Source organism: Ipomoea triloba, chromosome 4, assembly GCF_003576645.1.
Source record: "Ipomoea triloba cultivar NCNSP0323 chromosome 4, ASM357664v1".
Taxonomy (NCBI): Eukaryota; Viridiplantae; Streptophyta; class Magnoliopsida; order Solanales; family Convolvulaceae; genus Ipomoea; species Ipomoea triloba.
This window is the reverse complement of record NC_044919.1, coordinates 10,458,936-10,472,533: the sequence shown is the minus strand read 5'-3', so window position 1 is coordinate 10,472,533 and position 13,598 is coordinate 10,458,936. Positions and strand designations below refer to the sequence as shown.

General features: G+C 33.4%; 2 protein-coding genes across 4 annotated transcripts; both read right to left on the bottom strand.

Annotated features, from left to right (window-relative positions):
* Nucleotides 1-72: 72 nt before the first annotated feature.
* LOC116015227 lies at nt 73-4,733 on the bottom strand. 3 transcript variants are annotated; one of them, XM_031255252.1, is made up of 6 exons: nt 4,526-4,733; nt 3,142-3,760; nt 2,127-2,288; nt 1,572-1,778; nt 1,257-1,460; nt 73-830 (listed from the first exon to the last, which is right to left on the bottom strand). In XM_031255252.1, exons 2-6 carry the CDS (start codon nt 3,745-3,747, stop codon nt 180-182), a joined length of 1,830 nt encoding a protein of 609 aa, XP_031111112.1. In that variant the 5' UTR covers nt 3,748-3,760; nt 4,526-4,733; the 3' UTR covers nt 73-179. The 3 variants fall into 3 exon arrangements, with proteins under 3 accessions (XP_031111112.1, XP_031111113.1, XP_031111114.1); XM_031255253.1 differs by having other exon boundaries at nt 3,142-3,755; XM_031255254.1 differs by having other exon boundaries at nt 4,538-4,733.
* Nucleotides 4,734-8,007: 3,274 nt separating this feature from the next.
* Nucleotides 8,008-8,400, bottom strand: LOC116015773 (receptor-like protein 15). Its single transcript, XM_031255944.1, has one exon. It carries the CDS (start codon nt 8,398-8,400, stop codon nt 8,008-8,010), a length of 393 nt encoding a protein of 130 aa, XP_031111804.1.
* Nucleotides 8,401-13,598: the final 5,198 nt, after the last annotated feature.

Below are 13,598 nucleotides of genomic sequence, written 5' to 3'. Positions count from 1 at the left end.
CCAAAAAAAAAAAAAAAAAAACAATCCACAAAACCTAGCTAAATATATAAGTTAAATCCTTGAATTTTCTGGTGATGCTCTATAATAAATTTTGGCAATCCATTTCCCCAGGTATTCTTTATCCATGAGAGCGCTTTCTTACATGCCGATGCCAATGCTTCAACCAATAAATTAAAGGATCATGATCCAAGTGTTCCCTTGTTTTTCTTGTGGACGAGACCCAGCTGGTCTCCACCAAGAGTAGAAGACAACATTTTCATTACTTGGGAGCGTCGTTCGTTCCCGGGGTGATATAGAAGTTGTAAAGCAATGCGTCTCCTCTCCTTCTCAGTCTCAAATCTGGTTTCGCGTGTTAAATTTTTACCCTGCTCCATGAAAAGCATGACGAAAACACCACAGTCATAACCATTTTTCTGCTGAGGCACCCAACCCGGTATTGAGATTTTCCAAACACCATTTTTGTCATCACTGTATGAAAATGATTCATCCACCATAGCATGCTCTATCAGGCAATTGTGCAGGGATTTTAGGACCTCCTCCGCCTCATGAGTACGAGTTTTGGCTTTCTTGTTTTGAAGGTAAGAGTCAAAAATTGCTGCTTCCTTTGTCTGGATGTCTGCCCTTATCAAGTACCAGTGCCTATTCTCCATGTTCATCGGGATGTATATAGAAGTACATCTAGATAGGGTACGGTTGGAGCCGACACACCTTTGAAAAACGTTGTACCTCTCGTCTTCGGGTAGCTGTGCAAAATATGTTGGAAGGTACAGATTTCTGGGAGCCTTATCGCAATCTTTGAATCTCAATACACATTCATGCGCGTTTATAACCTGCAGGAAATTAGGCACATACAAGAAAATAAATAATTTAAAATTAATAATACATAATGAATGAATATAATATAATGCTATGTGTTAGGAATTAGGATCAAGCTAAGCCTTACCATGCATTACGCCAAAAGTTATAATTAGTAGCCAACAACACAATTTTTTTTTATAGACAGTCATCACATTTTTTAGAGGCAAGGTGTCGTCTTCTTCTGCTCTGATACCACTTATTAGGATCGCGCAAGCTCTACCATTATGTCAAAATCTATAGTTAGTTTTTAAAAACAGCCATCACATTTTCAAAAGACAGGCCAGGGTGTTGGACTTGACCTTAACAATCTCCTGACCCCTAATTAATGGACTTGCCCCTTTACATGACTCCAATCTGCTGAACACTATGTTACATATTACTAGCATTTAATTAATTACCTCGTCTATAATCCAAACACCAGGCCTAAGTGAATACAATCCATCACCGTTGACATGGCCATTCTCAAAGCTAACGTATGTCCCAGATCTTTTCTCCTGAAAGAACCATTCCAGGAACGGATTGTCATCGCTACCCCATTTACGCTTTTTAACTCGATCCACATCCATACTCTGTTTTGGATTTATCTGAGTGGGTTCCTTAACCTGCATGGTAATTAATTTACGTTATTCAAGATTTGTTCTTTCAACTTCCTATACTATATGCAATCTCCTAAACCCATCCAATAACTAAATAAAATAGATTCTCCCATAAACCTCGGACGGTGAAATTGGATTAGCAGTACGGCTCATCGGGTTGCGTAGTAAGTCCATAATGGAATCCAGTTTCTGGGTTACATCTTCTTTGAAACTTTCCATTTGTGACTGCTGGTCTCTTTGCCTTGCTTCTAATGCTCTGAATTGTTGTTTGCAATAATCGTCAATATGGTTAAATTCAGTGTTGTCCCTCTCAGCTATGTTCACCTGTTTTCATTACACTGCACGTTAATCATGCATTAAATAATGACTAACTGTTGCTTTGGTAAAGAATTGATAAGAAACTTTTAGGAAAGTGAACTTCATGTCCAATTTTTGTCCTTTTTGTTCAGCATATATATAATATATATAAACATAAATATAAAATCAAATTATTAGTTTAGACTTTTAGTTGAAATGGAGCGTATGTTTCAATTTGATATCATATCACAACGTGTTAAACATAACATAAATATGCAATTCAACTATCAGCTTGTCAGAGTAAAATATCCAACAAAAATAACTTCTCATTTAAGAGTAGAGTAATAATACCATAAGGGATGGGATGTATCTTACTGAATAAACTGTAGAAGAAGCAAGTATTAAGCCATGTCGCTTGAATTCACGAATGCGGTTGCCTAACTCATCCTTCCCCCAATCTTTTATTCTTGGGGTAGGCCTCAATTCGTAGTCAACCCTTTTGTCACCCCGAAATCTGTACTTCTCTAAGAAATAAATCTGAAAAACAAATGAAATATCAAAACACCATACCAAATTAAACATGCCATGCTATGTAGAGAGCGGTCTAAATAGGCCAGCCTGCCCCGCTCCTTATATATGTATGGGTGGGTTTCAATTTTAGAGAAATGCATATATTTTTAAAAAAAAGTATGTATATAGTAAATATTTTATAAGAAATACATAATATATGATTATGTATGATGCTTATTGAATGTTAAGCTAATTTGATTAGTAATAAGTATCTTATTATTGTAAAACGGGATAAGGATCAAATGGACTCTTCACCTTTATACGAAAGTTCAATTAAGCCCCTCAATTTCAAAAGATGCAATTAAACACTTGAACTTGTCAAAATGAGTCAAACAAGCCCTATTCAGCGGTAATCAATAAGTTACCGGTAAAACTACTGTTGTTGACCACTATTAATTAGTGCTGACCACGGTATACAACCCCTAATTGCCGGATTTAAAAAAATAAATAAATAAATAACCGCTGACGACTGGCGTCTTGTCCATTAGACTTAATTACACTTTCGTATAAAGTTCAATAGCCTATTTAACCATTTTTCCTTGCCAAAAGGAAAAGGCCTACCCTGAGCCTGTATTGACCGGTAATATGGATCATGAATAAAATGTACATTTTTTAGTATATTAAAAGTACAATATTTATATACTAAATGTACATTAATTATTTGATAGTATACAAAATAATGTACCTTCAATACACAAATAATGTACCTTAACCTTAGTAAATTAAATATGTACATTTTATTCATGGTACATGAAATAATGATGGGATAGGTGTGCATATATGCATAGTCGTATTTACAGGATATCAAATTAAAACTCACCATCAACAGCACCAAGCATCCCCCAACACCATGCTGTTTCATTTGCCTTGCCCTGGTGATACTATCTAGAAGGCAGTCTAGGACAAACTTACTCCAGTTCATTTCACCCACCCTGTGTAAGTGTTGAGCAATGTTGGACCATTTCTTGTTGAGTCCATGTCCGGGAGCAAGAAAATATGTAACAACATAGAGGAGGAAATAGGTTTTGAAGGCATCTGTTGCACCACCTCTCTCTAGTGCAATCATATTTTCGAGTGCGGCTGCATCGATCATGCCATCACGAACTGGGACTGGGTAACTCCCGCCTTCTAACCCTATCATCTCTTCAACATCGAAACCACTAGATGGAACGCCAAGGATGGAACCAACATCTTGATGGGTTATTTGGTGATTAGCCCCTTGGATGCTAATGGAGACATTATTGTAGTCCACTAGATCAATAAGAAATTCAAGAAATTCTTCGTCAATATTGAAATTTTCCACACTTAAGATGCCGTCGAATCCCATGTCCTTGACGGCGCGTTGTTGATCAAGGGTAAGTGACTTAACAATATCGTGCACTTTTTGGACCCCGACCCAATAAGCGGATTGAGACTGAGAACCCATTATCAAACCTGGCCTGACCAATCAAAACATAGGAATGAAAACACACTAAGCTAGACAGACTCTCATCTTGTTAGAAGAATAAGTCGATAAAATCAAATAAATTGTTATAATTCACCATTATTATTGAGATGTATATAACTATTTAATTTATTAAGGTTGACATGTGACTTATCAACGCCATTAACGAAGTAATTCTAATAAGTAATCACCCTTCCGCTTTTAACATAACAATATAATTAAACATTTATAGTTGGTGAAATTTTTTTAAAAACTTCTGTGTTTTGTAAAAATATTATTCTGCATATATACCAATAATATTAGACACTTTAAAAATTAAGACATTAATATTAAATATTTACATTTTATAAAAATTATAAATTCTAATTCAAGAAAAATGCTAATCTAACCCAATTTTATTGAATTTGTCTAGGATTATTTTAAAAATTACTAATATAACATTATTTTATAAAAAAAAAATTAAAATGTATCAAAGATCAACTTTATTCCATTAAAATTTCAAAATTAAACTTTTCAAAAAAAGATTCTATGTATATAAAAGTATGCTTAACTATTATAACCACTAATTAATACCTAAATTACTTTTAGAGTTAAAACATTATAATCATTTAAAAAGTATATTCAAACATGGATCCACCAAATCATGATCAACTAATCAAACATACCAATATTTCTAATATTAATTAGGCAAAGTTAAAAACAGAATTATAATCAACCACAGAAAAATTAAATCCATTCGAAGAAATAAAGTTAAACTCACAAAGTAACGAACTTCTAATTAATCCTGATGACTGCCGATCTACAAAATCCCAGCAAATCAAACTCTGCCAATCCTCAAATCATGCTGCATCGTATATATTATTGGGAGAAATTACGAAATATGAGACTTGCAGAGAAGAAGGCTGAGAAGTAGTACAGTAGTAAATCAGAGAAGATACAAGTAGAATGGAGCTAAGAAAATAATTAACCTGGTCAATGAGATTAGCTCGCTTGCTCTTGGAATTTTTTGCTTCCATTTGTGGCCCACCCATTATTGTATGTTGACTTCTGAAGACCTTGGCTTTTGGAAAATAATTGGTACTATATTACATGTTGATTGGTTTACGTTTCTATTCAATGATTTCACCTATTGCATTGATGAAAACCACAGATTATTGACAATGGCCATGGCGACCACGAAAGCTTCCTCGACAATGGCCATGACTATAACTAGCTAGTTTAAAAATTTATTTTTTAACTGAATTTATCTGCCCAAATATTTTAGATTTCAATTTAGTATCTATTATTTTCATTAGGAGGTCCGCGAACCAGGCCGCCCATGCTCTAGTTAGGACGGTAGGCTCTTAGTCTGGCTCGTGTAATTGGGTTGATATCCCACCTTATTGTATTAGCACTTTTATTCAGTAATATATTTATGTAGTTTTTAGCTTAAAAAAATAGCAAAGGGGTTGAAAGTTTTATAAATTATATACTCCGTATTTAACTAATCAAGGTTCAATTGGATATAGCGTGGCAATAACATGTAAATAAAACAAGCAAAAAACATATTTGGGTGTTTTTTAATGAACAACTAGCATTCTAAGAAGCGCAAATTATACCATAGATCAGGATCCACAATGGTGGATCTTGATCCAAAATAATATTCAAGTTATTGTCTAGTGTTTGGCAAGGTCCTTAGAGTCAGTAGTATTCAAAAAAAAAAAGTGTTTGGCAAATTATATCATGGTTCATGGATCAGGGTCCACATTGCATTGTGGACCTTGGTCCAAAACGATATTTATTAATTATATGTTTGCAAATAAACTAAAGGTAAATAATATGTTAATTGTAATAGATGCATAAGTTATTGACTGATATATGGTACATGATATGGTAATCGTATGTACATAATAATTTAAATGTCATTTTGAACCCGAGTCCACAGTTCAAGGCAAACAATAGTCCATGGTATAAGTTAAAATATGTTGATTATTATACGAATTGTACCGGAGCCGAGTAGTAATTAACTATAGTTTCTATAGTCGTTCAAAAAAAAAATTACAAATCACACAAAAAAGATAAAATTTATTAAGAAGACTCTATTGACATTTGACAATAACTGAATTAAAAAAAAAAAATCATATTCCATTCATTTACTCTTCCAGGCATTTTGAAATTATTTTCATGAGATGTTTAAAGTTGTCAACTCCAGTCTCACTTAAATCCAATTCTTTCAAATTCGTCAAACCAAGTACCTCTTAAAGCAATATTAAGAGAAGAAAATAAAAGTGGAGTGAACAAAAAAGATATAAATATACTGCGATAAATATTGCAAATAATGGGGAAATTAAATGTGATGATTAATGTAAAATGGTAGAAATTGTATACTAACCATTTACTTGTATTAATCCTTTTATAGCTTCATTTACAGGGAGGTGTTTAAGACTTGAGAATAGGTTAGTATTAAAGTGATTTTGTTGTAAATGAATAATTAATTTTCAAATTTGGCAGGTCTGACCAAAATATATCAAAACCAACGTTTTATATCTAAAAAACATAATAAGTCCCAATCAAGGTTATATCCTTGATTTATGTCCATCTTTTTAGATGTTAATAAATGTGTACATTTTACTTTAAATGTTGTACACTTCAATGTTAATAGACAAAATTGTCCCTACTACATTCTTGTTATACAAAACTACCCTTACACCGTTATAACACCGTTACTTTTAACTCCATCATTATTACCATACACCTATATATATCATATCCTTTTCCTATTCTTTAAGTGTCATTTTATTAAAATTATTATATAATTAATTTAATGGTTGATTATATTTTAATTAAGTTTCTATGAATGGTAAATCATATATTTGTGTATAAAATACATATATTATTTGTGTATATATAATTTGAATTATACATTTTAATTATTTGTATTTATTAATATTTTAATATTGGGCATAAGTTTTCGCGCACCGCGCGTACAAAATACTAGTATATATATAAAAGTAGTAATAGAATCATGCTTTTCAAATCTCTCATCTCTACCTACTAAGTCATGTCACATATTCTCTCCGCCACTCAAATAAATAACTCAAAAAGTTTAAGGGTTTATTTGAACATTTTCAAGTTTGATGAATTAATTTCTATTTTGATAAAAATTGGAAGGTCTATTCACTTATGATAATGATGATTATGGACATATTGATTAGGTATAGCGTAGTATTGGACTTGATTGCATTTTTTGATAGTTTTATTAGGGATTTAATTGATTTTTAAATTTTCTAGTTAGGGGATTTAATTGCAATATTTGTTCAGTGTAGATGCTAATTAGATCTTTTTTTTTTTTTTAAATCTTCAAAATAAATAATTGAAATAATCAATACATCATAGATAAAGATAGAAACATAAAATTGAACAAAATTGTAAGTCTAAAAGAATTTTAAAAAACAATGTAAAAGAAAGAAAGCATAACGTAAAAATTAATATTTTATATAATTACATTAATATATTTTTTATTCTCACTAATCCATATTATCATTGGCCTTTGACAAATTCATCTCACATTAAGGCATGCAGATTATATTAATTTCTAGTAACTCTTTCATTGACATTTTCCAAGTTTCTTAATATTGAATAAATAACACTTCATTCATTACCGCAACAAACTTATCACGTAAACTATCACTATTTACTACACCATTTCGCACGTAATGTGAATATAGCTAGTAATATAATACAAATAAAGATGTAAAAAATATCATTAAAAAAACATAAATTGATAATATTTATATAAATCTTGAACGAATACTTCGCATTCTTAATTTGAAATTAAGAAATGCTATCCAAACATAGTCATAACATGACATTACACATAACTCAATGAAACTAAACCAAGTTCTCCTCCAATATGGGTTTATATACACAGTACTACAACCACGGTTACCAACATAACTGTGTAAGCTATGAGAAAGCTTATGTAGAAAGATTTCATGTCCATAAAATTGCTTTCTTCTTCGCCATTTTCACGTAACAACACTTGTGGAGGCATTTCTTTATGGGTGCAAAGGTTGCTAAGTGGAGGGCCACAAAGAAGTGCATTTCCTTCATAACTGCTTGCATCAAATGTTGCAAATTGAGGTTTACGATCTGGGATGGGACCACTTAATAAATTGTTGTGTGCCACACTGAACACTTCCAAAAAATTGAGTTCCACTAGTTGAGCAGGTATTCTCCCATTTAACATGTTGTAGGAAAGATCTAAACTCTGCACTTTGCAAGATTTGATAAGGTTATCGGGATGCCTCCAGTGAGATTGTTGTGTGAAAGATTCAAAGCATAAATTTTGCTTAAATTTCCAAAATCAAGAGGAATGTTCCCAGTCAATTGATTGCAAGATAGATCAATTCCCAACATGTATTCCAACACAGTTCCTTGAAAAGAATGCGCTTGCAACTTGGTAGTAAATTCTGCCATGATGTTGTGATTATCGATGAAATCGAACTCAATATTAAATATTGTAGCTAAAGGAAGGTGAAATGTCATAGCCAATCTGCTTGTTCCCAAGTAGGAAGTTGTTGCACCGGCCATAGGATTGGTTATTACTACCGAAGTGACATCTATATTGTAGGATCCAAGCCCATTTGAAGTCATTTCACCCAAATAACGAGGGATTGAACTAGTAAGATTGTTGCAAAAGAGGTCAAGAATGCATAAATCGCTCAATTGACATAATTGATTAGGGATAATCCCTTCAAATGATTTCCCTTGAGGAGAAGAATGCTTAGCCCACCAAGCTAAGGTTGCCAATCCGTTTTGGAATTGTTCCTCTAAAATTGTTATGGCTGAGGTCGTCTAGTGTCAGTAGAGAAGACCTACTGTTACCAAATAATGGATGTGTGAGTTGACCTCCAAACAAATTGTTGCTTAGATAAAAATGCTTTAAGTTTTCAGGATTGAAGCAAGATGGAACTGAGCCTGATAACTTATTGTCTGATATATCTAATAACGCAATGTCTACTGACTTGCAAAACTCTGTAGGAAATGGACCTTCAAGTTGATTGCTATGCACAAAAAGATGTTTAAGGTATGTCATATTACCTATCCACTTTGGAAGTTCCCCATGCAAATGGTTGTTACTAAGGTCTAGTAATTCTAGACAAAAAGAAAGGGTAGAGAGACTATCAGGTATCTTACCTACAAAGTTGTTGTCAAGTTGCAAGACCATCAATTCAAATATATGTACAGCTCTTGGAAATATTTGGCCTTGGAACTTGTTATTTGACAGTTTCAAAAGGTATAAAGAGTGACAACCAGTAGCTAACTCCTGTGGTAATTCTCCTGTCAAGTTGTTGTTAGACAAATCAAGATACCCTAAGGAATTAAGGTCACCAAAACTAGAAGGCAAGCTACCAACAAGATTATTCCAAGACATGGTTAGTGAAGCTATGTTTGGAAAGGCAATATTTATATTTTCTGGGATTTGTCCACATATGTTGTTCTCAGATCGAGATATTGAGAGTGGTAAGGTGGAAATTAGGTTTCTGTGGAAACTTGAGGTTTCCTTTAAAAGCATTGCCACCCATGTAAAACCCTTCTAGTTTTGTGTTATTTTCCATCAACCAGGCAGGGAAATCACCTCCGACGTTATTACTTAACAAATCAATGATTCTTAACTCATTTTGGTGAAGAAGAAAGCTTGGTAATCTAGGATATTGCCCTGCACAATTGGAGAGACTAAAAAACTCTAGTTTGCATGATGGGATAGGGTTTTTGAAACTAGGGATAGTTTCCAAAATCACTTCATTGTTGGCGGCAAATATGAATTTGAGATTTGAGTGATTGCTAAATGAGTCAAAAGAGATGGGAATTTGGAAGTGGTTATTTGGAATAGTTAAAGCTTCAAGTGATGTTAATCTAGATAAGGGGGAGGTAGCTATGTTACCAGAGAATCAATTAGATGATAGATCAATCAATCAAAGTGAAGTCAAGTTTCCTAGACAATGGGGAAGCACTCCTTTGAACTGTACTCATTGTTACTAAGTCTTAATTCTTCAAGGTTTTTAAGCTCACACCAACCTGCAAAAAAATAATGCTTATAGTTAAAAATTTTAATAAGTTCAAGTCACTATAACTAAAAGACATTTGTTGAGTAAAGCAAATGTTATGTGGGAAAACATGAAAATATTGTATACCTACCTTTATTAGGCAAGGATCCACTAAGTCCACACCCAGAAAGTGAAATAACAGTGAAATGATATAAGAACTCGCCTGCACAGGCCAAGCCCATGAGGCCCACGACATGGCGATTTAGGGATGGTCCGTGAGGTTCGACAAATTTTGACACCCCTAAGTGTTTTACTCGGATCGTCACTCAAAAAAAGATCTACATCACTTGGATTGGATGGTTACAAGAACTGAATTATTTTTATTGGATTAAGAGCATCTCCAAATGTAGCAGCAAAACAAAAAAGGCAAATTTCGTCTCTAATGGAGACAGTAAAACAACAAAATTTTTTCGATCGTGAATAGTGTTGCACCCGATTTGGTCCCGATTGACTATAGCAAAATTACCAATTTGGTCCCGATTTTAACGGCAAAATAAACGAAGGACCAAATTGGTTAAAATTTTCAAAGTCGAGGGACTTAATTGGGTACGAAAAATTGTCGAGGACCAAATTGATAATTTCGCAATAGTCGAGAGACCATTTCGGTAATAAACTCTGTTAGAAATAATATTAAGATTATTTTCCAGCGCAAATTAAATATAGACCCGTCTTTGCTTTCTTGTCACTGGATTTTGCATCTCCCAAATAACTCATGATTTCACATTTGGGAGGGTTATTTTGTGTCATTAGACCACAAGACCATTCTCATTAGCCAATATAATGATGTTTGTGTAAACTCCTAGCATTGGAATAACTATAACTGCATGCCTTCACCATGAAATTCATAGACATAACTACAATATTAATAAATTAAGAATTTAATTAAGATTTATATAAACATACCTTTAGTGGTAATAAAGTTGTTAACTCCCGTTTCATCACTTAAATCCAATTCTTTGTGGTCAAGCGGCATGAAGTGACTCTCTTAAATGGGAGGTCATGGGTTCGAGTTTCAGTGGATGTAATATTGACTCGTTGAGCTTCAGTAGGTTGCCAAAGTATAAATGGACAAAAGAAGAAAATAAAAGTAAATTTTTGCTTAAAATGACATTTTAAGTGATCATTTTGTGGTACAAATATATGTGGGTCCACTTTCGATTTGGGTCTGGTCAAAGTGGATTCAAGTTCTTCGTGATTAGACGAAGATATTGATATATTGTACGATCAAAATGGATAATGGATAATGGGTGAATGAGAAATTGATTATCAAATTAGACCCATTTGAGATGGAAATTGCATGGGGAAAAAGCTTGTGTAGCTTTTGTCCCACATTGGTTGGAAAAGTGAATTTGCACCACTATTTATATAAGAGCCCTTTTATGGCTTATTAACTTGTATAGCATATAGGTTCTCTCTCACGCCAGGGGTGTAAATCAAATCCTAAAATGAGCCTGCGAAGGCTTCGGTTAGTTTCGTACTAATTCTGTTTGGATTTAATTTTTGTAATTAAATTCCATATTGTAATAAATATATAATATTTATATATTTTTTTTATTTATCGATTTATTCATCCCCAAAAATTTATTATGAAATCAAATTAAAAAAGGTATCATTAACTAGGTAGGGATGGCATAGTAATTTTATTGCATTCTTTTAATGGGATTTTTATTGCCAACCAATTCTCTCTCTCTTTTTTTATTTATTTATTTATTTATTTTTTATTTTTTATAGACATTGTATCTATGGTATGACTCCAACAAAACCAAAAGAAATTAATCTAGAGCAAAAGGGGTTGCGGAAAGTTTGAATATCCAATTTGCGAACTGCAACACACAATAATGGCGGAAGAAAAAAATGAGTGAGTTTTTTTTTATTGGTGTCGAACGTATGTGCATTTACGCATTAACGTCGTTGATTGATATACAGATGGACTTAGGGTAACGAACGGTGTATGAATGAATTTGATAACTTTTATTTTTGTTTCCAAAATAATTCGGGTGGGGACGGAACGGCTGTGTGAATGCTTTACTAGGCATGTGCATAGTCAGATGGGGGTTCACGTTGATGTGTTGTGCAGGTATGTGCAGTTGCGCACTGACATATGTACAACTCACTGATTGATATACGGATGAACTTAGGGTAACGAATGGTGTATGAGTGAATTTGATAACTTTTACTTTTGTTTCTAAAATAATTCTGGTGGGAGGAAATGTTTGTGTAAATGTTTTACTAGGTGTGTGCATAGTTAGATGGGGGGTTCACGTTAATGTGTTATGTAAGTGTGTGCAGTTACGCAACAAAGTATGTGTAACTCACTAATCGCTATACGGATAGACTTAGGATAACGAACGGTGTATGGGTGAATTTGATAACTATTTTTTTTTTTGTTTCTAAAATAATTCTGGTGGGGAGGGAACGATTGTGAAAATGCGTTTCTTGGCGTATGCATAGCAAGATAGGGTGTTCACATTAATGTGTTGTGCAGTTACACAGTAGAGTATGTGCAACTCTTTGATTGATATATGGATGGATTTAGGGTAATGAATAGTGTATGGGTGAAGTTGTTAGTGTGTGCAGTTTTCGCCCTGAATACTACTTTGTTTTACTATTTTTCTGTGTGAGTATGTTTGTGTTGCCTTAATAAAGTTGTTAGTGTGCATGGTTTTAATGTTCTCCTGTGCGAAATCAGTTTCTAGATGTTACGCACACATTGGTGCGCATCGGCTTCATGATACGTTTGTTCCATTCATTTTTTACAAATCCCTATTTACAAACCTTACCTTTTGTTGCTTAGAATTTTTGTACTTGTATTAAGAGTTTTGTAGGATTCACTAGCAAACTCATACAACACTCACACACATGGGTCCTCTTTAAAAATGCACACTAGGTTAGAAAACGCACAAACTACGTTACATACATGCACACGGTAAATTTCAATGTATAATAAAATGCTTACCACACAGGGTCTGCTTGGAAACGACGCAATAATGCCATAGGGGGAGAGACAAAGTCATTGGAAGACGAACTAAAACAAAACAAAACAAAACACCTGAAACTTTTCATTGCCAACCCAACATCACCCGTGCACACAACACTCAGACTTTTACACACGCCCAATTTCACAAACCCACACACCTACTCATTACATAAAAATTAAAAATTTCATGCTAAAAACAAAACATGTCAAACCCTTCATTGCCTACTCAGAATTTTGCACACATTACCGAGGCTAAGTGCACACTGTTCGCAAGAAACCAAAGCGGGTTGTCGTGTAACATTTATTATATATATTTAACTAGTATTTTCGCAAAATAACTTTAAAATTGTATGAAAGAAATTTGTGAAGCAATATGTAGGGAAAAATAAAAATACAAAGAAAAACATAAAAATTTTATTACACATTATTGAAAACTTCTTTGTATACGACATTTTTTGTCGTATTTACAAAGTGGCCATTTTCGCTACAAATTAAAATTTTTAATCCCTTAGGATTACTAACTCTTGACACTACTACATGCATTTGTCCATGATTAAAAACCGGTCTTTTTTTCCTTAAAAAAAAACCGGTCTTTTTAAGAACAAACCGACGTTTGTTAGTGTTTGACTGACTTTTATTGATTTTCATGGCATATGATAATATCAACGGAAATTGTTTTCTTTGGAACTTAAATGGCAATCTTGGGTCTGAAGGTGTTAATGACATTCTTGGTATTAAGACCTTTGTTCCAGCATGTGTTTCACACA

What these genes read in the sequence shown, in the direction of transcription:
- LOC116015773 (XM_031255944.1), bottom strand. Translation starts at nt 8,400, where the DNA reads ATGACTTCAAATGGGCTTGGATCCTACAATATAGATGTCACTTCGGTA.
- LOC116015227 (XM_031255252.1), bottom strand. Translation starts at nt 3,747, where the DNA reads ATGGGTTCTCAGTCTCAATCCGCTTATTGGGTCGGGGTCCAAAAAGTG. An exon ending in CTTCTTCTACAGTTTATTCA is followed by an intron (nt 1,779 to 2,126) that starts GTAAGATACATC and finishes TAATGAAAACAG; the next exon opens with GTGAACATAGCTGAGAGGGA. An exon ending in GTGTTTGGATTATAGACGAG is followed by an intron (nt 831 to 1,256) that starts GTAATTAATTAA and finishes AATTTCCTGCAG; the next exon opens with GTTATAAACGCGCATGAATG.